Raw genomic sequence first — 24,675 nt, 5'->3', positions numbered from 1 at the left:
AAGATTTTTCCATTTGGGGAGGGGTAATTGGATTTCTCTGTTTCCCCAGATTGCAAGCCCTAGGCTTCCATTGGATGTTTCCATGGTGCTTAACGTGGACTCACAGAGTTATAAATGTATAGTCTGAAAAGGTGCTTGTTTGAATAGAGGAGGAGGCAGAAATATTAATCTTATAAATGAACCCTTTCTTTTTTCTATCCTTTGCATCCTGATGAAATGGTGACTGGATGTCAGGGGTGGGATAGCAGTGAGTGGCAAAACCTGAAGAAGTTGGTGCCTTAAGAGAATTGATAGTACCTTGCTTTCATTGAGCACTCGATTGTATTTACTTTTGAATGATTGGTCATCATAACACCAGATAATAGATCGCTTCTCCATAAGTGTGTATAATTCCTCCTTTGAAATTATTTATTACAGTGATCATTACCATATACAGTAGAGTCTCACTTATCCAACATTCGCTTATCCAACATTCTGGATTATCCAACGCATATTTGTAGTCAATGTTTTCAATACATCGTGATATTTTGGTGCTAAATTCATAAATACAGTAATTACTACATAGTATTACTGCAAATTGAACTACTTTTTCTGCCAAATTTGTTGTATAACATGATGTTTTGGTGCTTAATTTGTAAAATCATAACCTAATTTGATGTTTAATAGGCTCCTCCTTAATCTCTCCTTGTTATCCAACATATTCACTTATCCAACGTTCTGCTGGCCCGTTTATGTTGGATAAGTGAGACTCTACTGTATTGGGATAGTGAACTCCAGAGGTTAATTATATGCAAAGTCACGTATTTTCTTTTACCCCTTGAATTGTCTGCCTTCTGATTTTTGTTAGAGCACTAGCAAGCTATCTCTGTTATATTTTCAATAATTTTATAAACCTTGATCACGTTTTGCCTTCAGTTATTTTTTCACCCCTGAAGCTAAAATGTTTCACCTTTGTCTTACAGGCAGGGATTTGCAAAGTGATATGCATTTCCCAGAGTCACTTTTACAATGCCCTATGACATTTCTGAAGAGTAAATAGAGTTTGCAGGAATGACTCCATTGTTTGGCAGGACACCACAAGGATAATGGGATGGGAAATGGCTGCCTGAGTTATTTTGGATAAGGTTCAAATGAATTTAGTTTAGAGAACATAAGATAGTTTTCTAGCAGAGCCATAAAACATTTCACTTGTATAATGAATCTGCTTAGCATTTATATGGCAGTGGCACAATTTCAACTTTCACGATGACCTTCACAAGAGACCATTTCTTCCTTTCATTATCAAAGACAAAGTGGCTATGATATGCAAGGCCTTTCTCTGGCAGCTGAATCTGACAATACAGTGTTTCATGCCCTCGCAAATTTGAATTAAGGGGGCAGAGAGCTAGTGAATCTGTGGGATTTGTTTGTTTTAAACAATACCAAGTGTTGCCATGTGTAACAAAAAGCAAAATATTGACAGAGTGGAGAAGCAAGTATGTTTCCTGGCATACTTTTGACCATGAGTGTCTGTAGGACAATATGAGTGTCCTGATTTCTCAATGGGCAGTATATCCTCTGTTTCTTCCAAGCACCACTAAACTTTAGAAGTATACTAGCAAAGGGAAACTGACCAATCACACCTCTGATTTCTGGGTTAAACCAAGTTTCTCAGGAAGTGGGTGCCTTGTTTTAGAGATAAATTTCTGACAGGAATTCACAGAGAGTTTGGAAAAGAACTGCATTCTCAAAGATGTCATCAGTTCCTGGAGTGTCTTGTTTTGGTATAACATGCTATTTTGCAGTGCAGCCAGAATGGTAGCAGTGGGAGCCACAGAACTACTGGCCGTGGAGACCTGCACGTGTTGTGTAGCATTTTGCACATTTTTAATTTAAACTATGTACAGGCAGTCCTCAAGTCAAAAACATCCAACTTACAAAGTATTCATAGTTACAAATGGGGGGAGACAACAGGAAGTGTTCCCTACCTCTAGGAAGGGAAATTCACTCCTGGAAGAGTTATCATGGGAAAAAGGTATCTCCACTGAAGCTTTATTACCAATCCTCATTTCCACAACAAACCAAATTTTAAAAAATCCAATTATTACAAGGATGGAAGGCAAAGTGAAATTTTCTGAACAGAGGCACAGACAGTGAAACAAACACAGGGGTGTTAACCTTTCCTATGCTATTTATTTATTATTATTTATTATTACATCACTTCTACCCCGCCCTTCTCACCCATCAGGGGACTCAGGGCGGCTTACAATATAAACATACACATTAAAAACTGTTGTCATCAAATTTAAAACTCCATCAAGATTAAAAATTACAATAAAATTAAGAATATCCATTAAAATATACATAATTATACATTTAAATATACATTTAAGGCGCTTTCCATGTTCATGTGGGGTCTGTCAGTAGGTCATATATTCTTATCTCATTTTTGCTGCTACTCATGCTCAAATGCCTGGTCCCAAAACCACATTTTTGTCCTCTTTCGGAAAGACAGGAGGGAGGGAGCCTGCCTGATTTCAATGGGGAGGGCTATCCAAAAGCTTGCTCCCTCTTCTCCCCCCCCCCCCCCACCCGTCTCTATCTCTCTCTATACACACACACACTCACACACACGCACACACTCACACACTTTGGTTGATTTCAGGATTTTATCCAATAGTGGCTGTATGCAAATTTGAAAGTACTTTGTCTGGCAGAAATGTGGATACCAACCAACCTGTGTTCCTGGGCTGTCACTGCACCGTTCAGACCCAGAATGAGATGTGACATTAGGAAAGGCAAATAGGAATGAGCAAAGGTCAGGTGCTCAAGAGCTTGAGTGTGGAAGCACTTTTCAGTAGCATAAAGCTGCAATTGGAAACAAACCTCTGTCACAAAGCCAGACACAAAGAACAATGGTACAACTTGTTCTTTGGACACAGAATTATAAAGAAAAAGGATTTGCTTTCACATATATTGGTCAGCATAAAACTGTATGCACATACTGTAGAGTTACAACTCATATTGGGAGCAAATAGGATTCTAGGGATTGCATTAACTCAATTGTATTTTTCAGTAATCAAGCCTCAAGAGTGTCTAATGTACCGGAATCAATAGTCACTCCACACTCCACAATTATAGCAGTATATTCTACTTTAACTGGCATGACAGTATCTAACTGAATCATGGGGATTGTAGATTAGGAAGGTATTAGACCTATTTTGAATTTCAGCTTCCAGAAGTCCTGACTGTTGGCCAAGTTGGTGTGGACCAAACACATGGAAGCCTAAAGTCTAAGTCTGCATTAGAGTTCCCTAGCTGAGAATTGTAAATTCCATTCCCTAAACTGCTAAACCCAGAATTCCTTATGACAGAGGTTTATCAATTAAAATGAAATCATAGTGGGATAATTGTGTAGTGTGAAAGGGCCCAGAAATTTGCCAGCCATTGAACTGACACCACTTTTCTTTCATAGTTAATCAGCTTCACCCTGTACTCCAGAAGTGGATAGCTGATGTTGCAGTTTATAATATTTATTTGTCCATCTAGCAAGCTTAACTTGAGTATTTCATGCCCAGTTTGAGGTGGGATCCTATAGGATTGTGTATTGCCAAATTTTTCATTGTTTTGTTTGGAAAAGGGCAAAGTTTGGATCAAGATCCTGTAAATCAGTAACCAGAAATCTGTTTGTTACTCTGTACTGTATTTTAGCTATTTCCCTCTGGCATATCCTAAGATGCTTGAGGCTGTTTTCCAGCTGGGACTGGATTTCATATTACAAAGGCTTTCTCTAGGAGTGCCTGCATCAACATACCTTATATACTCATGTACAAGTTGACTTCATGCATGCTCATGGATTTTGAATGACCCTTGGATATGTTGATGGTTATTCCATGGAGCCCCGGTGGCGAAGTGTGTTAAAACACTGAGCTGCTGAACTTGCAGACAGAAAGATTGCAGGTTCAAACCCCGGGAGCGGCGTGAGCGTTCGCTGTTAGCCAGCTTAGACATAGCCAGTGCCACTCTTCTTTCTCTGTCCCCCGTTTCACCATTAAAATGAGCAGAAACCTCCACAACTGTTCCTAGAGGCTGTCAATTTTCTTCTTTGCCCACAGTGATGGCGCAACAGAGCTTGGAGAGGGAAGTTTTGCAGTGTCATCTCACCTTCCCGTGCTGTCTGAAACTGGGAAGCATGAGATGACTGTGGAACCAGACACCTGGGATCGTGGATGGCGATCCCAAGGAAGATCTGGATCATTGCAGTTGTTTTAATGCAGGTCTAAACGAGTTTAAATGATTTACCTTGGGTTACTCTGAATTAGTCTGCTGCGTCATTTGGATGCCCCAAGCTAAAGATCCATCTCCACTGCATTATATGGCAGCGTAGATGAGGCTTTAGTTTTCAAAGACAGTTACCAGTAGTGACTTTTCAAGATGACAGTAAAAATATAATTCAAAGCAAGCTGTCTGTCCATCAAGCTTTTTAATGTGAAGTGTAGCATAGAATAGGGCAATTTGGATGCTGGATTATATTTCATCTGATGTACATTTCAGAACATTTTTACAAATGATGTTGAGACAGTGTTTGGATAATTCAATCTCATCTTAACAAACCAAGCTACAAAGAAGTCCTTTACTTGTTGTATAACTACTGTACTAAAAAATCCAAGAAGTCTTCAGAGAACAAAATGCCTGTATAGTACACTGGTTCAAATTGATTTAATATTTATAGAACTTGGAGAATTGATTTAAAAAACCCAATTCATTTCCATTCATCACTATAATGTTTGAAAAACAGTCTTTTTCCAGCTCATCACAGTGTAAAAAGAGAATTTTCAGTCATGATTCATAGCATTATGTGCTACCAAAACCAACATGGCATAAAATTAATAAAGGTTCTTTTAAAATGGTTCACAAGTGCTATCAGTACCCCTCTCTCACACACACATACCATTGCCACATTTTAAAGAAATTAGAAACTTTTGCTCATTTTACCACTAAAGTAAGTTTGTTTCTACTCTTTCACTCAACAAAAATTGGGACAATATAACATTGTAGGTGAATACCTCATTTGCGATTTGAAATTCCCACAGTCTTGAGAATTCCAGTCAATTACAGAGCCATTACACCTAGATTCTTAATTCAGATTATGTGTTTAGTTTGAAGGCCTTCTGTTTTGTTTTCAGACTTTTATGGAGACAGGAATACAGGGCTTATTAATATCATGGATTATTACGATGAGTTGGGATAGTCCAAATTTTCCCAGTGAGTGTTTTGTCCCTATAGTTATTTTGGATTATTAATTGGAGCTATTTTAATTACTGGACATTACAGCTATCCTATGTGTGTATGCTTTTTAAACAAAAGAAAAACCACCACCACAACCTGTATAGCGAACATATGTGAAATTCCCAATGCAGTAATGAGCACTTCTGAACAAATAAGGGCATTTTGACGTATATTGTCAGGAATTGAAAAGTTTGATGCCATTTTCTCAGTCCCCCTCCCCATTTATTTTTAAAGCAGCAAAGCAATGAGTTACTTTTGGAATGACGAAAAGCATCAAAATGCTAGCTAAATACCATAATGAGTAACTTCAATTGGTGGCTCTTAAACCATAATGTTCCATCCCCCAGTTGTGAGCGATGGCATAACTAGCGTGAGAGCTACCTCGGATTCTGTGTTGGACTTAGGATCTTCTAGTTCCTTTTCTATAGGAATCTCTGCTCATATTTTGTGTGTGAAGTGAGGGGTGGAGTAAGCAGAATGCCTTTCATCCTCCCAATCCCGGCCAAAGTGTGGATTGCACGATACAGGCCAAACCCCTTCCCTAGTCATTGCCTAAGGCAAACCTTAGAAGAAAACGAGTGGCTTTTGCATGCTCTTTGCCCTGCTGCAGACCAACAGGAGACAGCGTAATTTACATTCTGGAAAGTTTAGTCTTTTGATGTGGATTAGGTCTAATCATCTATAAATTTCAGACAGGCCAGGTTGACTTGGCAGAGAGTTTGTTGGAAGCAAAGCCTATTTCATTTGCTTAAAAAATTAAAAGATTTAACGGATAAAGATCACAATTTATTATGGAGGCCTGATCAAGTGACCAGTCAGCATTCCTGTGGCTGAAGATGTTTGCGGCGGAGTGTTGCTGTACCCACCTTCCAGGAGAATTCTGCAAGAGTTGTTTGCCAGATGTGCCTGGGAAGGCCTCAGAGGGGGCTCCTGCTGCTGCCAGTGAATACCCTGAAAGACGTATCACTCTACAATGGGAAGAAGCTTTGCCGTCTTCAGGGTACAGTTCAGCAACCGGGGACAGCTGTGAATCCCTGCCTGAAGACGTGCCCAGTGGTCACAACAGCTGCAGAATGGCAAAGGAGAAATTGCTAAAGGTTATGCACAGCTTTTCAGCTCAGAAGCATTTCTCTTGGTCTGTGGATTACAGGCAGCCTTACCTTTTGTTAGGTATGCAAATTCTGTCAGCCAGATGTCATTCTTCAAAGTGGTAGAGGGCAGGGGAGGCAATGAATGAATGGCTTTGAAAACATTTTGATGATACTTAGCTATATATTTAGCTATGGATTTTTATTTATTTTGTTTTGCATATAGTGTTTTTATTAACAGTACAGTTCATTATCAGACCCTTTGGTATTTCTGCCTGTTAACAGAAATTTTCTACAAACATTGCTTTATTTATTTAACATTGCTGCTGCTGTTATTCTCTTACTATCAGAAATCCATTAAGGAGGGTCTCTTGATATCTATTAGCTTTAACAAAACAACATGCCTTCTTATTGAAATGTAAGGTAACAAGGAGTTGGATTTTTGTGTGAGGGAGAATCTGTTAACTCTGCTCAGTCCTTTCTGCAGGCAAATTCCTGGGCACATAGCTCTTTAATTCTAAGTGTGTGGTCTCTTGTACCAGGCTTTGACTGGTGGGTCTTAGGGATCAAATATAAACAATGTAGTTCTTGCAAATATGAAGTCTGCCCCCATTCTTCTTCTTTGGATTGTTAATAGAATATTGATCAGCTATCTAGGGAGATATATAACTTATTCAAAAGGGGGAGGCTATAGGCAAAGGTAAAGGTTTTCCCCTGACATTAAGTGTAGTAATGTCTGACTCTGGGAGTTGGTGTTTATCTCAGTTTCTAAGCTAAAGAGTTGACGTTGTCCATAGACACCTCCTAGGACACGTGGCCGGCATGACTGCATGGAGCGCTGTTACGTTCCTGCATTGGAAGAACAAGGAGGCAATAGGGCCTCTGCGAGGAGAAGATGGGATGATGTTGACAGGGGACAGGGAAAGGCAGAACTACTTAATGCCTTCTTTGCCTTGGTCTTCTCACAAAAAGAAAGCCATCTTCAACCGCGTCAACATGGAATGGACGAAGGAGTAGGGGAAATCCAACCCCAAATAGGGAAACAAGATGTCCAGGAACACGTGGCCTCTCTAAACAAATTTAAGTCCCCAGGGCCAGATCAACTACATCCAAGAGTATTGAAGGAACTAGCTGAGGTTATTTCAGAACCACTGGCAATTATCTTCGAGAGTTCTTGGAGAACAGGAGAAGTCCCAGCAGATTGGAGGAGGGCGAATGTGGTCCCTATCTTCAAGAAGGGAAAAAAGAACGACCCAAACAATTACCGTCCGGTCAGCCTCACATTGATACCAGGCAAGATCCTGGAAAAGATAATTAAGGAAGTGGTCTGCGAACATCTAGAAACAAATGCAGTCATTGCTAATAGCCAACATGGATTTACCAAAAACAAGTCATGCCAGACTAATCTGATCTCTTTTTTCGATAGAGTTACGAGTTGGGTTGATACAGGGAACGCTGTGGATGTAGCCTACCTGGATTTCAGTAAGGCCTTCGACAAAGTCCCCCACGACCTTCTGGCAAACAAGCTAGACAAAACTATGGTTAGGTGGATCTGCAATTGGCTAAGCAAATGAACCCAAAGGGTGTTCACCAATGCGTCGTCTTCATCTAGGAAGGACGTGACGAGTGAAGTGCCGCAGGGCTCCGTTCTGGGCCCGGTTCTGTTCAATATCTTTATTAACGACTTAGACGAAGGGTTATAAGGCACGATCATCAAGTTTGCAGATGACACCAAACTGGGAGGGATAGTTAACACTCCAGAAGACAGGAGCAGAATTCAAAATGATCTTAACAGACTAGAGAGATGGGCTGAAACTAACAAAATGAAGTTCAACAGGGACAAATGCAAGATACTTCACTTCGGCAGAAAAAATTGAATGCAAAGATACAGAATGGGGGACGCCTGGCTTGACAGCAGTGTGTGCGAAAAAGACCTTGGAGTCCTTGTGGACAACAAGTTAAACATGAGCCAACAATGTGATGCGGCTGCTAAAAAAGCCAATGGGATTCTGGCCTGCATAAATAGGGGAATAGCATCTAGATCCAGGGAAGTCATGCTCCCCCTCTATTCTGCCTTGGTCAGACCACACCTGGAATACTGTGTCCAATTTTGGGCACCACAGTTGAAGGGAGATGTTGACAAGCTGGAAAGCGTCCAGAGGAGGGCGACTAAAATGATTAAGGGTCTGGAGAATAAGCCCTATGAGGAGCGGCTTAAAGAGCTGGGCATGTTTAGCCTGCAGAAGAGAAGGCTGAGAGGAGACATGATAGCCATGTACAAATACGTGAAGGGAAGTCATAGGGAGGAGGGAGCAAGCTTGTTTTCTGCTGCCCTGCAGACTAGGACACGGAACAATGGCTTCAAACTACAGGAAAGGAGATTCCACCTGAACATCAGGAAGAACTTCCTCACTGTGAGGGCTGTTCGACAGTGGAACTCTCTCCCCCCCGACTGTGGTGGAGGCTCCTTCTTTGGAGGCTTTTAAGCAGAGGCTGGATGGCCATCTGTCGGGGGTGCTCTGAATGCGATTTCCTGCTTCTTGGCAGGGGGTTGGACTGGATGGCCCATGATGTCTCTTCCAACTCTACTATTCTATGATTCTATGATTCCTGCTGGAGCGATGCCTATTGATCTACTCACATTTGCATGTTTTCAAACTGCTAGGTTAGTAGAAGCTGGGGCTAACAGTGGGAGCTCACCCCACTCCCTAGATGTGAACTGCTGACCTTTTGGTCAGCAAGTTCAGCAGCGGTTTAACCCGCTGTGCCAGTGGGGGGGGGGGAGTTAAACATCCTACACTTTGCTTATAGAAGATCACTGCTTCCCTTCTTGCCATCTCTAGTTAACATCATTGAGATTCATTCCTAAGACCAGAAAGCACCTGCCAGTCAAAGTAAATGATAGGTCCTGTGGCTGTGATTTCACTCCCTGTTTTGTCCTTATGTCAAAGGTACTAGATCCCAACTGACCCTGAAAGCTAAGCAGGGTCATCTTTTGTTAACAAATGAATGGGAAGTTGGCAACAAATACCAAGATGTCGTAGGCTATATTTCAGACAAAGGCACTGGCCAAACCATATATTGAATATTCCTTACCAAAGAAAACCTTTTGAAAATTCATGGGGAACCATATATTTACAGGAGATTTCAAGGTGTGTGTATTCACATTCAGATGGTATTCACACATATGCCTTAGGAAATATGTCTTTAAAGCTGGCTATATTCTTAGAAGTATTTTATGTGTATTTGCCATCAGAGCCAGCCCTAGGTATTTTTCAAGTGTAGGCAAACAGAATTTTGCCCCCCCCCCCAAAAAAAAACCAATTACTGAAAAATAAAAGCGTTTGATAAGCGAAAATGTTGGATAATAAGGAGGGTTTAAGGAAAAGCCTATTAAACATCAAATTACATTAAGATTTTACAAATTAAGCACCAAAACATCATGTTTTACAACAAATCAACAGAAAAAGCAGTCTCGACTGCGCCCCTTTATGTTTTGTGCCCGAAGTGACTGCTTAATTCGCCTCATTGTTGGACCGGCTCTGTTTGCAATGCAGGTCAAGTGTGAATATAGTCTACAGGTTTAGGTGCATTGAAAACTAATAAAACATATACAACGTGAGAAGCTATGCCCTTTTGACCCGAGTATTATGGTTACCCATACAAGGTCCTGTGATGAACTTCTCTGAAGCTCATAACTTCAAGCAGGCCATAAAAATACTGGATGACAGGAAATTGCAAAGAGGCAACACTGATGTTAACAGAGAATGGTACACATAATTCTTGTTGATCTTGCAAAGGCTAAGACGATTGTTCATATCATGATGTCAGATGTATCCTTAAGCACACTGTGTACACCTCAGGTAAAAAAAGAGGGAGAATATTTAACATTTGCACAGCACAGACTAACTTTGTGTGACCTAGAGCACGTTTCAAACTAGCTTTAAACTGCACCAATGCAACAATTCTTTTGCCACAGATATGGCTTTCTGATTCCTTCTTTTCTTAGTTATTCCTGCTTTTTTAAACAAAAGTAAGACTTAAAAAAACATAATAGACTCCTAGCTGCAGAGATCTTGACACAAGATGTTCTTGATGATTTGCTTGTAGTGTGGTTCTTTGGCATTAACCATGTTAAAAAACCTTGCCTTTTACCCTACAATTTCACAGAAAATCTAGATTTTGTGTTGCTAGTTCTCCAGGTAATTTCCTGTGAAGTTGGGAGGTTTGTGGGAAATTAGTGGTAGACAGAACTGGTTGGTGGAAGGTGATCATTCCTGCCAGGAATGCTAAGTTTTTCTCTATAAGAAGGTGTAGATATTTGCATATCAGTATAAGCATAACCCCACTTTACAGGAAATATGTATATTCACATGCATGATGGTGAAAAAAACCAAACGAGGCCATCCCCTTGTGGCCAAAAATTATGCAAAGGATTGGAAATGTGGACTTCCCCTAATAGCAAGGTGAGTTCATCAGAGGCAAATGTGTGACTGATTATGACAATCTCATTACAATTTGTGGGCCATTAATGGCAGCACTGCAAGGCCAATGTGAACTAGGAAAATGTGGTGCCAAACAGAATTGTTTTTATCAGTGTAGAGAAGCCAAAAAAATTGAAGAAAATGTGCCTCTGGTGTGACCTCCTTTAGCATAGGCTGGATGTCTCCCAAAGATGTGTCACTACAACATTCATAATCCCACTTAAGGGAGGATAAAATGTTCTTAGATTTTCCCATCAGTTAAACATGGTCTTATAGATACAGTCCTGCACTCCCTATCATGCAGTAGTTAATTTGATTAAGGACTGTGCACAAACAAGGTTTATGTTTATATTATTATGTTTCTTTTTTGTCCTTCTGCTAAAGTTCTCATGCCTTCATACAGAGGCCCTTTAAATACCCATGTTTTCTCCTCCCAAATCCCTATTATATTGTTCTGAGGAAAATGAGACCACCAAACCATAACTTTCCTAGAGCCGCTCTTCTGGCGAGAATCATGAATGAACAGGGATTTGAAAGTACACACATTGCCATTGTGATTGGGAAGAAAAAGAGGAGCAAAACACGTAAAATAGACAAGATTATGCCTTTTTTTGAGAGAGTATTCAACCATTTAAATTAAGCAGAACTAATTTCCAGACATAATGAAAAAATGTGACTTGTGCTTTTTCCATCTGTAGAATAAATGACCATTTGTATATAGATAGCCACGTCATAGATAACTCTAATGAATCATTAAGCTAGGATTGCTACAAAACAACTGCTTTTGCTTTTTGTTTTGGTTGTATGTTTTCATTCCAAGATGTGTTGCTAAAGGTGTATGTGAATTTGTCATCTGAACAGAGATGGAAAGGGCAAAGATGGGAATGATTGATGATGGGAGAAATATCTCCCCAAAGGCAACTGGGGAAACCCTACATGCAAGAACAGCTTTTCTGTGTGAGTTAATGTTCAGTTTCAAGTTTAGCTTTTATGGATGGGCTGTGTTCTACTTAATGCCAACTAATGGACAACATTTGGATATGTTGACAGAGTGATCTGATAGTTGTTCACTGACAGTAATTTTTCCTCTGGTCTCTCCTTCAGATGACAATCAAACCAAAACCAATGAGAAAAAAGAAAAGAAAATGGTTTCTCAGAGACCTCATGGTACAATCGAGTATACGGTAAGAATGTGTTGTATGCCATGGACATAGGGTGTAGCAAGTATGCCAGTTCCCACTGCTCCCCTCCATTTATTTAATTTAATCAAAATGCTATATATTTTGTTTCACCTCCCATCAGTTTGGATTACCAACAAAGACCTAGATCATGTACTCTAGGTCTGTTGATATTCCACCAGCATATTCCTTTTTGGGAATATCTATATAGCTCAGCAATCCAGGAAGAAAGAGTAGGAAAATTGCTTTGATAACTGATATAAGTGTTATAATGTTATTATGGTGAAAGCTGCTCATAGAATCAGAGAATCATAGAGTTGGAAGAGACCACATGGGCTATCAAGTCCAACACCCTGCAATGGAGGAAAAGCACAATCAAAGCACCTCCAACAGATGGTCATCCAGCCTCTGTTTAAAAGCCTCCAAAGAAGGAGCCTCCACCACACTCTGAGGCAAAGAGTTCGACTGTTGAACAGCTCTTATGGTCAGGACGTTCTTCCTAATGTTCAGGTGAAATCTCCCTTCCTGTAATTTGAACCCATTGCTGAGTCCTAGTTTCCAGGGCAGCAGAAAACAAGCCTGCTCATTTACTGTCTGTTGTAAGTCTACATCATGCATGGGCAAACTTCAGCCCTCCAGTTTTTTTGGACTTCAACTCCCACAATTCCTAACAGCTGGTAAGCTGGCTGGGATTTTTGGGAGTTGAAGTTCAAAACATCTGGAGGATTGAAGTTTGCCCATGCCTGATCTACATACATAGTCAAGCTTTGTATTTGAAGATTTTTCAGCATATTATTATGAATAGTAAAAACAGGAAATACAAAACAAATAAAATTTATTATGTGTATAGAACACAATTTATCGTTAATCTTTTACCATTTTTCTACAACCTTCACACTAACATTAAAACATGAAGAATCAAAACTTTGCACTCTTCATGTAGTAAATAAAATGTTTTAAAAGCCCAAAATGCTAAAGAACTGCAAGAATTAAAAAAAAAGAAATAATAATATATTGCAATTTTACCCGTGCATCAAAATACATGGACTACATATTGTTAGGTATGCAAACACAATTTAGGGGAATACACCTTTCTGAATACTCAGTGGGACCTCCTTCTGAATTGATAGTTCTATGATTGCACTGTAAATTTTGAATGGTGCAAGAGGTAGCATAGTATGGTTTCTTCCAAATTTGTATAATTTTAAAGAAATTATAATAATCTGACAAAACTACACTATAACATTTAGCTGTAGCCTATTTCGCTTTCTTTCTGGGAGTTTGCAAGCTACACACTTTTTTCTGGAAACAATTTCTGGCATGTAGAGAGCAAGTCTGGGCCAGTTATTAGCTTGGCATGTGATGGCTATGGTCTTCCTTCATGAGCAGAATGTAGGAGTTAAGTTCAGCATTCTCTCAGTAATTTGGAGACTAGTGGTAAAACAGTTTTAATGAGATAATTGTATTGGCATGTTTGTGAAGCCCAAAGTGTTCACGAGGACTTGATCTGTCCAGAGCTGGCCCCATTGTAAGTTTGTTTGTTGTTTATGTCCCACTTTACCTCTCCATATGGAGACTCAAAGTGGCTCACAATCAAAAACATTACAATTTAAAATATACAAATATACAGCAATAAAACAGTATATCATTATATATTGTTATATATTATCAGTAGTAATTATATTTAATATATTAGTATTACTATATTACAACATTATCATGATATATTATTGTATTGTATTGTATTGTATTATATTGTTTTGTATGTTGTAAGGTAATAGGTGATATTGAAACTGATCGTATGTTATGTACTTACCTGTCTGCCTCTTTTCTGTTGAGCTTTTTATCCCTTAGATAGAATAGTTTTATTGCCATTGTACTCTTGCACAATGAAATTAAATGCTTTCCTCAGCACACACCACAAAAGAACACACCCATCCCTCCACACCCCAATCATCACTTCACAGCCCCCAATTGCTACATCAATGTGAAACTTGTTGTAAATACAGTAGAGTCTCACCTATCCAACATAAACGAGCCGGCAGAATGTTGGATAAGCGAATATGTTGGATAATAAGGAGGGATTAAGGAAAAGCCTATTAAACATCAAATTAGGTTATGCTTTTACAAGTTAAGCACCAAAACATCATGTTATATCACAAATTTGACAGAAAAAGTAGTTCAATACACAGTAATGCTATGTAGAAATTACTATATTTAGGAACTTTGCACCAAAATATCATAATGTATTGAAAACATTGACTACAAAAAAGCGTTGGATAATCCAGAACGTTGGATAAGCGAGTGTTGGATAAGTGAGACTCTACTGTAAGTGATTTGACACATTCTTTTTATTTCTAACAATCCATATAGGGGTTTGGGGGCTCTTGGGAAAATGCCATAAATGAGCCCAGACATTGAGCATTGGCTCCTCTGTTGCTTCTCAGCACTCTGACTGTGGTCCATTTCTCTGGTCCCTTTCTTTTTGATCCAGCCTGTACAGAGTTACTCAAGGGGGAGGGGGTAGATGAAGAGGGGCAATTGCTCCTCTTGCTCATGATAATTCTGGTATCCTCCCAAAAGGAGGAGAAATGGGACCTGGGGGTTTGGAAATAGCCTCTGTCTTCTTTCCCGGAGAAGAGAGGCAGAGGAAGAATCTAGTTACATCAAAAACCTGCCAAATTCAGTATCTGTTCATACATCAGTTAGCCATCTGTTCATGGGAAGCCCATAAATAAGACAAATGTGCAACTACATCCTTATATCTTCTGCTTTTTGGCAACTGTTATACTGCAGCAGGCATGGTTCTTCACCCCAGCTCTTTTATCTAAGGCAGAGTTTCTCAAACTGTGCTCTTCCAAATGTTTTAGACTTTAGTTCCCACAATTCCTAACAGCTGGTAAGATGGCTGGGATTTCTGGGAGCCGAAGTCCAAAATACCTGGAGGAACACAGTTTGTGAAACACTGATTTAAGGAATTAAGGGGTTTTTTTGGCATTTGTCTGTTAAAGTACATCTATCTGGGGTTAACCCTAGTCTCTTGGATTACTCGGGTTTCCAACTCATGAACACCAGAATCATCCAGATAGGCAGAATAGCATCCTGTATGTCATCCTGTATATTTAAATTTCATGATATTTAATGTGAGAGAATATGCAGGTATTGTGAAAATGTTTAGGCTATTTTATCAATATAAAAAAATCCACATTTTTCTTTTATAAATTATGTGGACATGATTTATAAATTTAAAATTCATGTAAGGACTCAAACTTCTTACATCATATTGGAGCATCACATTCACCTTTAAAGGCATCACTAAGAGTCATTTATGTAGAATTTCAATGATAAGAAACTACAGTGGATTCTTAGTATCTATGGAGATTGGTTCCAGGAGCCCCATGGAAAACCTGTGCATGCTCAAATCCTGTTATATACGACAGAATAGCAAAATGGTATCCCTTAGATAAAATGGCAAAATAAAGATTTGGTTTTTGGATTTTTGGGAAAATATTTCCAAGCCATGTATGGTTGAATTTATGGATGCAGCATCTGTGGATATGGAGGGCCAACTGTAACTTATCTTACACAACACGATCACATAATCATCTGTTGAGGAGTTCTATATATAATCTCTTGTATCTTTAACTGGCATTTGCAAACAAAACCATTTTCTTCCACAGACATCTCAAAACAAATGTGTCTATTATATCTTTTTCATAGAAGATAATGCACCAAAGTGCAGTATCTAATAACCAGCATAATCAGTTATGGTACTTATCTTAGGAACGGCTTAGTGGGTGACTGTTAGAAACAGATACCAAGTGTAACAATGGAAGCAGTCAATCGGAGATTGCTTACTTCTCTCTCTTTTGAATTTGCTTTGATCGTATCTCAAGCTCTTCCTTATCTACACAATCAGGAGGGACTCTTCCATGATCAGCCAGTTAGCAACGAGTTTTCTGGTCTTTTATCTTCAGTCAAATCAAAAAGACTTTAATACATTAGTCTGTTTCTTTCAAGGTCTCCTGTCATTTCAGTTGGCAAATTGTATTTTACTGGCCTATTGTAATACCCACTCATATAGGATTATAATAATATTCTGGCTCTCTGCCATTAGATGGTTGCATCATGTGTGAATTAGTATGATTAAAGATTATTGTATCATTTAAGTTCACTTTTTGGGATTTCTGTTTCTAAAGTCTCTCTGAGCTATATTCTCCCTTATTTCCCTGACAATATGTTAGCATTTTGAGTTGAGTGGCTACATTCTCAGAAATGGCTTCTTTACACGTTGGTAACTTTATGAAAACACCAGTCACAACTTCTTTTGCTGTTCTCTTCCAATATGTAGGCATCAGAACTTTACACTTTGCAAAATATATGGAAAATAATAATGTGAACTATATTTGTTACCGGAAGTGATAGGTAGCTGTCTTGACTGAGAATCTTATACTGAGAACCTTACAGTCATGCATTTTAAACCCATTTGAGCTGCCATTTGCAGCAGTGATTTTTCTACAGTTTATGCACTGTATGAAGAAGTGCATCCTTTTATCTCTCCTGTATTCCCCATGCTTCTTTCTAGTTCTATATAAGAGGGATAAAAGCTTCTCTTTCTATTTTGTTTACATTTTGCAACCGGTGGCATCAGTTTCTAGTTGTTCTGGTTGGCACATGCGAGAAGCATGCTGTATACTTTGCCCTTCAAAACACAACATGCATTGATTCTGAAACATGTCTCTTCAAAATAAGTGGCCACTAATAAAGGATTTTTCTATTTTATAGAGGAAAAATAGTAATCAGTAGCATGTGTTCTATTCAAAATTGACCAATATGAGTGAGCTTTGGGTAGATGTACTGATGTCTTGTAAATAATAGACCAGGAGCCAATAACTTTCACTTCTTCAAAAGATGGTTGTGTTGCATTTTGAGTTTGTGCAGACTGCATTTCAGTCAGTATTGAATGAGTTGACCTCCACGTTTGAAGGTATAACTTTTGTGGGTTTGATTATTTGCAGATTTGATTAATAGGTCTCTCTAGAAATCTATAAGCCCTCCACTGCAACTGTATAGTTAACCTTTACCAGAAGGTTCTCCTGAAAGAACACCTCACTAGGCATCTCTATGGTTGACCTCTGAGTCACACTGGAGGACCTAAAGATTCCTAGAGATAACCTTTTAATCAAATCCGCAAATGTGGAAGACAACTGTAATGTACTTGTGCAGTTGTATGCAGTGTTGCTCCTTGATTCTGACCAAGCGTTTCTCTTGTTATCATCCGGCCTGATGTTTGAAGCCACCAGTGAATTGTTGATATATGAATTTTCCTGTACGATATAGGTCACATGAATTGAATCATTCAAAAATAAAATTCTTTCCTCATGGGAACAAACTCATGATTTTCATACCCCATAGATGTTCTGTACATGCATCCATCCTAGTGGATACATTCACATGCAAGGAGGAAAAATTACATTAAAATTTTTGCCTTGGGCTAACCATCATTCCCTTATTTGGAAGCTGAGTAGAATATAATTAAGTTTATTGGAAGATGTTGGAGAAAGACACTGGACTTACTGTTAGCAATAGGTTTAAACCTGGTTGAGTCTTTGGTTGCATCTGCACACATAGTGAGCCCAGTGCCTTTGCCTTCTCTTTTTCTTTTTCCTGCATTTCTTGACAGCAGCCCCTGCCTACATCTTGAGCTGCATTATGAAGTTAAGGTATTTCTCATTTCAAGGGTGGGAGGAAGGAAGAAACTGTGTTGTACTAGAAATGTTATTTGTCTGGCTGAAATAAGTGAAAAAGTGCACTTTTAATTAGAATTAGACTGTACTGAATTTAGTAAACTTGCTGAAGAGGCAGTGGAATATTTTGATTCAGCAAAAATGGGTAGGATCCTTTAATGATATGGTTTTTGCTGAAGCTTCTATGTCTGTTTTGTATTTTTTTGATTGACTATCCGTTTGTCTTCATTCTAAGAGTGCTATCTGTATATTCCTTGCATGTGAATAATATCAAACCCTCTGCTAGATGATAGTCTAAGTGGAACCTTTCCTCATATGGAGACTGGCTCTATAAATGTATTGATAGCTTCTTTGTTCATACCAAATGTGCGAAGGAAAGGCTACCGAGAATTGGTGGGGCTCCTCATCTCATCATCCGTAGGCATGGGGCGGGGTGTTATTAGTATGCTGATGACACCCAAATATATTTCTCCATGCCTTCAAAAACAGCCCCAGCTAAGGATAGCATTCTCCTCTGAATGAATGCCTGGAGGAGGTAATGGGCTGGATGAGGAAAAACAAATTGAAACTGAATCAAGGCAAAACAGAGATGCTTACCATCAAGGGTCCTAATCTGGGATAGAGTTATGTAAACCAGTTCTGGATGGGGTTAAACTCTCCCTGAAAGACTGTATTTGCAGCTTGGGAGGTCTCCTGGATCTGTCCCTCCAAACGTCAGCCCAGGTAGATGCAATGAACAGGAGTGCTTACTACCAGCTTCGGTTGATACGCCAGCTGCGCCCCTTCCTAGGTTTGGAAGACCTAAAGATGGTAGTGCATGCACTGGTAACCTCAAGGTTGGACTTCTGCAATGCTCTTTACATTGAATTTGTACTTTGCACCAAGTTTGGAAACTCCAGTTGGTTCAAAATTCAGCAGCCAGATTGGTTACAGGAACATCTAGGAGTGAGCACATTACACCTATCCTAATGCCACTCCACTGGCTGCCAATTAGTTTTCAGTTTTACAAGGTGTTGATTTTGACCTCTAAAGCCCTACATGGTTTGGGGTCCAGGTTGCCTACAGGATTGTATTCTTCCATACAATACGCCCTGAACATTTAGATCCTCTGGGGGCGTCTGCTTCAGCCTCCCAGAACCCGACTGGCGACCACCACCCAGAGGACCTTTTCATCAGCTGCCACTAGACTCTGGAATGACCTGCCAGTAAATCAGCTGGCAGAATTTTAAAACCATCTAAAGACATATCACTTCCGGCAGGCCTACCCAGAAAGTTTTTAACTATGAATCTTAAATTCATATCCTTTGTTTGATGTCTGCTTTGTGTATTTTAATATGTATTTTATAAAAATGCAGTTTTAATGTGGATCTTTTTTAGGAATATGTATATTTGTAGATTTTTTGCAATGTTCATGTTTAACGGCGCTCCATGCAGTCATGCTGGCCACATGACCTTGGAGGTGTCTATGGACAACGCTGGCTCTTCGGCTTAGAAATGGAGATGAGCACCAACCCCCAGAGTCAGACATGACTGGACTTAATGTCAGGGGAAACCTTTACCTTTACCTTCATGTTTTTTAATTGTGTTGTAACCCATCTCAAGCTGCAGGGAGAGGCGGATAAGAAATAAAATTATTATTATTATCATCACCATCATCATCTCCTCTCTTATACATAGACATACAGTATTTGTTTAATTCTTCTGATTTTCTGCATCAAATGTATATTTTTCACCACTGATGCATGTGGAAGAACACAACAATGACAGACTTGTTTTACTTTCTTTCGTCATCTCCTTATTCCATTTAAGTCAATTTCTTTTTAGACTGTAAGCCAGAGGGCAGAGATTTGTCTTGTTGTTTTTTATTTATTTGTACGCAACTTTAAAAGTCTTTTGAGCTGAAAATCAGGCATTGACATTTAAACAAAATACTTGATGTTTTTATTTAGTTATCCACCAAAATCACCAGCTTTGGTCATCAAAGACCTTTAAAATCAAGAAATCTGCAAAGAGAGGGAAAGAGACAGAACCATGCAATTTATTGTATTTGCTTAGGTTCCAGTAGACTTTTAATGAGGCTCAGTGGATTATATTCAATGTGTAGAAAACAAGTTTGCTCTGTATACAATGTTGTCTTATCTTGTAAAACTAATAAATGGTTGCCTTGTTGATCTAAACAGAAACCTAAGTGGGTCAGTAATGACTTGCTATATATTAATATTTGCTTTTACTTAGGTTCCTATCACTGAATTCTTATTAGTCTATGAGTATTTTTCCACTAATCCTTGTGTATATTGTATAATAAAGATAAGATACTTTTATGCTCCAGATCATCAGATCAGTCTTGGTTGTTTCTACATGTCTGATTTAAGCACTAGAATATTACTTTTATTTATTACTTTATTTTGGAAATTTCGATATTGCCTTTCTCCAACAGACTTAAGGCAGTTTACAACAGCATAGAACATACAATATAAAATAGAACATTACAATTATCCCAAATAGGTTACACAGTCCTTCCTTGTAGGATGTTAAAATTATTAAAGTAAGTAAAAACACTCTAAAATTTCTCGAATGGAGAGAAAATATAATTATAAAGTGCTATAAATCCTGGGCTTCTGTTACAGATCAATTAAAAGCTATTCCAAACAGAAAAGTATTTAGATTTTTCCTAAAAGGCATGAGGGTGTGGGCTGCTCTAATAACTTCTGGCAGTGCGTTCCAGATCTTTGGTGCTGTGCCCGAGAAAGTGCCATCTCTGGACAGGTTTAAGTGAAGACTGTCTCTAATCTGGGTAGAGATTAGTGCCTCACTATTTGACCTTAAGGGTCTACTTGGTCTATATCAGGGGTCCTCAAACTTTTTAAGCCAAGGGCCGGTCCACAATCCTTCAGACTGTTGAGGGGCCGGATTATCATTTGAAAATAAAATACAAACAAATTCCGATGCACACTGCACATGTCTTATTTGTAGTGCAAAAACAAAAACAACAACAACAACAACAACAACAAGAACAATGAAAAAACAATACATTATTTAAAAATAAAAACAATTTTAACCAACATACATTTATCAGGATTTCAATGGGAAGTGTGGGCCTGCTTCTGGCCAATGAGATAGTCAAGTTAATTAGGGTTGTTGTTGTTGTGTGCCTTCAAGTCATTTCAGACTTTGGGCGCGCCTAAGTCTAAAATTTATTTATTTATTATGCATTTGTTTACTGCATTTATTTACTACATTTGTATCACACCCTTCTCACCCCAAAGGGGACTCAGAGTGGCTTACAAATTATATGTACATACAATATATTATATTATTAGCATAGCACAATATTAGCATTATATAATACTATACTGAACTATACCACTATACTGTAATATTATTAGTAATATTATATGTAATATAGAACATATAATTAATATTATTATATGGCATTATTATTAGTGTTATATTGTATTACATTATAATATTATTATCAATATTATATGTATATACAATATATTATATTATAAAACTGAGGGCGGGGGCCAGGTAAATGACCTCGGAGGGCCGCATCCGGCCCCCGGGCCTTAGTTTGGAGACCCCTGGTCTATATGGTAGGACACAGTGTCTCAAGTAGACTGGACCAAAACCATGCAAGTGAATTTGGGCTTGCTGGGGTAGAATGAAAATTAGATCAGCTGATATTTTTGAGCTAACTATTTAATCCATGATATGAAGCAAGTTACACATTTAGTATATAATTTTCAAAAATCTGTTTCTAAGTGGGTAACCATATATTACAGCAAAAGAATACTATAGTACCCTCAATGTTAATTCATTTATTATAGCATAAACATCCATGGAATGGAGTTCATTTTATCAGATGGTTCCATTTATTTTTTATTTCGTGTCAAAAGCATTGCATAATAAATACATTTTAAAATGATGAAAAAAAGGAAATCACAAGCAACTAAATAGTTTTAGACTAAAAGTGGGCAACAGCAACCGCATTGTCCGTAGCTTTAAGCAACTCCTGCTCTGTACATGAGGCAGGACATTCTGGGCAAGCGTACATATGCGGAGTTGCTTGTTCTGCTCCACAGTCACACAAGGTGGAGGATTCCTCCAGGTAGTGCCACCTTGCCAAGTTGTCTTTAGATCTGCCCAGTCTGTTTAGGGACTTCCAAGTTGCCCATTCTTGGTTTGCCCCTGGAGGAAGACCCTCATGGGGGCCATCCAGTTAGAATTGCCAGGTTTAGCTGCCCAGAGGGACGCCCTTGCTGCTGCTGGAGGAACATCAAGAGGAGTGGTGGTTCTCATGAAGCCCTTCCTTGATTTGAGTCTGGTGGGGGGAGGCTGATAGTCATGCAATGGGTGGCTTTCACAATGTTCGACCTTATTTCTCTCGCAGTTAGCAGCAACTTCCCGTCGCATGTCAGGAGGGGCAATGCCAGCTAACTTGTAGAGTTTACCAACAGGTGTAGGTTTAAGTGTAGGTGTAGGTGTAGGTTTAAGGCATTGGATGAATGGATGGTTCCATGAAAGCCTATGTTATAATAAACAGGTTAGACTTCTAGCACAATCTTGTTTTCCCACCCTAACTAACAAAAATATGTGAAAAAAGTATTCTTAATCTAGAGTTTCAATTTGTTGATTTTTTTTAATATGATTGATCAAAGGACATATTTTTTTTGTCTCCTCTCCCAGGCTGGAAGCCAAGATACGCTGAATAGCATAGCCCTGAAGTTTAACATCACTCCAAATAAACTTGTGGAACTCAACAAGCTTTTCACACATACAATTGTCCCAGGCCAGGTATGATATATTCTAAAAATATTTGATCTGCTGAGAAATACTATTCAAAAATCAGTTTTGAAGTAACCACAGTGATGGAAGTTATGCATCCAAAATGATATATCTGACTGTAAAAATGGTCAGTGATTTTTATGATGCATATGGGAAGCTGCTTTATCCTGAATCAAAGCATTGGTCTACTTGGCTCAGCATTCTTTGTACTAGCCATGTTCACACTAATCTTAAACCTTGGTTAGAAAACCAAGGATTTGCAAGTCTTGTGCATGCAGTTCCCTTGCCTTCGAAGTAAGCTATCCAGGAAGTCTTACATGGCCATAGTTTCAATGGGTACAAAGCCAACAAGCCAGAATACCAAGCAAGCTTTATACCCATGGTTTGAAGTTGGTTTATGAACCTTGGATTTGGGGGCTTTTTTTTTTTTTGAGGGAACAATTAGCTAGAACTCTCGTTCACATATAATGCGAAATTGTATTTTTATTTTATTTCTTAATTAGTTTCCCCACTTGTCTGAAAGGAAGAGGAAAGTGGGAATGAAGTGACTGTATACCGGGTATACAGCCCCCAATGTTCTGCCTGTGCATACCTTGTCTCAGCTTATACAGAACAGCATTTTTGTCTTAGCTTTATGTGCAGATGTAGACATCTCACTATGACAGCACTCCAGGGTCTGAGGCAGGAGATTTTCAGCCTATATTGATACTTCAGAACTTAATACAGCCCCATTGTATGCATGATTCCACATAATGGCATCTCAGATAAAGGCATTCAGATTGTATAATTCCTAGTGGTTTTGCTATTTCTTAATTAGCAATGGAACACCCCAAGCAATTGTTAATGGGTTTCCTCATTTCTCTTAAGTTATAAGCAGGCATTTGTTTCAGTGTATTTTATGTGAGAAATAAGGTCAGATACTTCTTTGTGTCAAGGCTATGTTTCTTGAGATATGAAGGTATAGCTATGTCAATATTGGTATTGGTTAAGACTATAAAGCATGTGCATACCTAGACATATCATATAGTTCGTATAAAAATACTGTCCTACTGGTCCCAGTGTGTCAAAAATCACAGAAAACAGCCACAAGGGTAGGAATAAATGATGTGGACATCAGTTTCACTGAGACAGTGCTATTGTTATTGTTGAGTAATCATAAGGCTTCTGTTGTACACTTACACTGTTGTGTTCACAGGAAGTGGTTTACAGGGAACTCAGATCATCTTATATTAGTACAGTGGTTCTCAATATGTGGGTCCTCAGGTGTTTTGGCCTATCAGCCAGTTTACCAGCTGTTAGAATTTCTGGAAGTTGAAGGCCAAAACATCTGGGGACCCACAGGTTGAGAACCACTGTACTAGTAACTTCGTTTACCATTTTTCTCTTTCTCTTTTGTTGTTCCTTTATTTGTTTGTGAGGGGTTGAGGTGGGGAGAATATTTGTATAGTATCTTTTCACTGTGATTTTAGTAGAAAGCACCCTACTACTCTTCACCTGTGTGGGATATTGCATGGTGATTTGTCATCTTTGTATTCTACATCTGTCTTGTGGAGTCATCCTATGTTCTAGAAGGTATATCAAAGTTACTTATTAGATACTGGAGATTTAAAACTAGGTGTCTGTATGACAAACAGCTATAGAATTCATTCATATATATTTTCTATAGCTCCTGAATAAGGATGTGATACTGTGCTACTGGTTGAATGGAGAGTATGCATTAGGCATCGTACAGTCTTCATGAATAAACACAGTGTTAACTGAGGACTTCTTTAATAGGGTTTCTTTAATAGAGATTCTAGGGAAGGCTATCTAGTGAGTTGCTGGCATTGGGGCTATTTCTAGTTTGACAAGACATTAGCGTAAGGCTAAAGTAAGATTGCATCATACTATAGGCAAGTAACCAGATTTTTACTAGCATTTATAGAGGTGTTTTAACTGGTGACCTTCAGTTTCAAAAACTCTTAGTGTACCTTACGACAATTGTTTTAAGTATATCAAATCAATGTACAGAATCTTAATCACAGGTGTGAGGAGCATCTCATATTGTGTGCACTCAAATAGTTTCCAACATATGGCAACTTATTGTATAGGGATCCTTGCTAAACTTTGTGTGAAGGGGTTT

The 24,675-nt window shown here is 38.7% G+C and overlaps 1 protein-coding gene across 4 annotated transcripts in view; it reads left to right on the top strand.

Annotated features, from left to right (window-relative positions):
• ncoa7 (nuclear receptor coactivator 7) overlaps window positions 1-24,675 on the top strand; it is a 128,704-nt gene that overhangs the window by 53,893 nt on the left and 50,136 nt on the right. For 2 of the 4 annotated variants that reach the window (XM_062978989.1, XM_062978985.1), the window contains exons 4-6: window positions 11,702-11,797; window positions 11,945-12,024; window positions 22,455-22,562. In XM_062978989.1, coding sequence (XP_062835059.1) covers window positions 11,702-11,797; window positions 11,945-12,024; window positions 22,455-22,562 — 284 coding nt within the window. The remainder of the gene's footprint in view (window positions 1-11,701; window positions 11,798-11,944; window positions 12,025-22,454; window positions 22,563-24,675) is intronic. The other 2 variants (XM_062978996.1, XM_062979006.1) reach the window with 1 other exon arrangement.

Source organism: Anolis carolinensis, chromosome 1, assembly GCF_035594765.1.
Source record: "Anolis carolinensis isolate JA03-04 chromosome 1, rAnoCar3.1.pri, whole genome shotgun sequence".
Lineage (NCBI taxonomy): Eukaryota > Metazoa > Chordata > Lepidosauria > Squamata > Dactyloidae > Anolis > Anolis carolinensis.
Note: the sequence above shows the minus strand (reverse complement) of the source record. Positions and strands in the feature narration are given on the sequence as shown.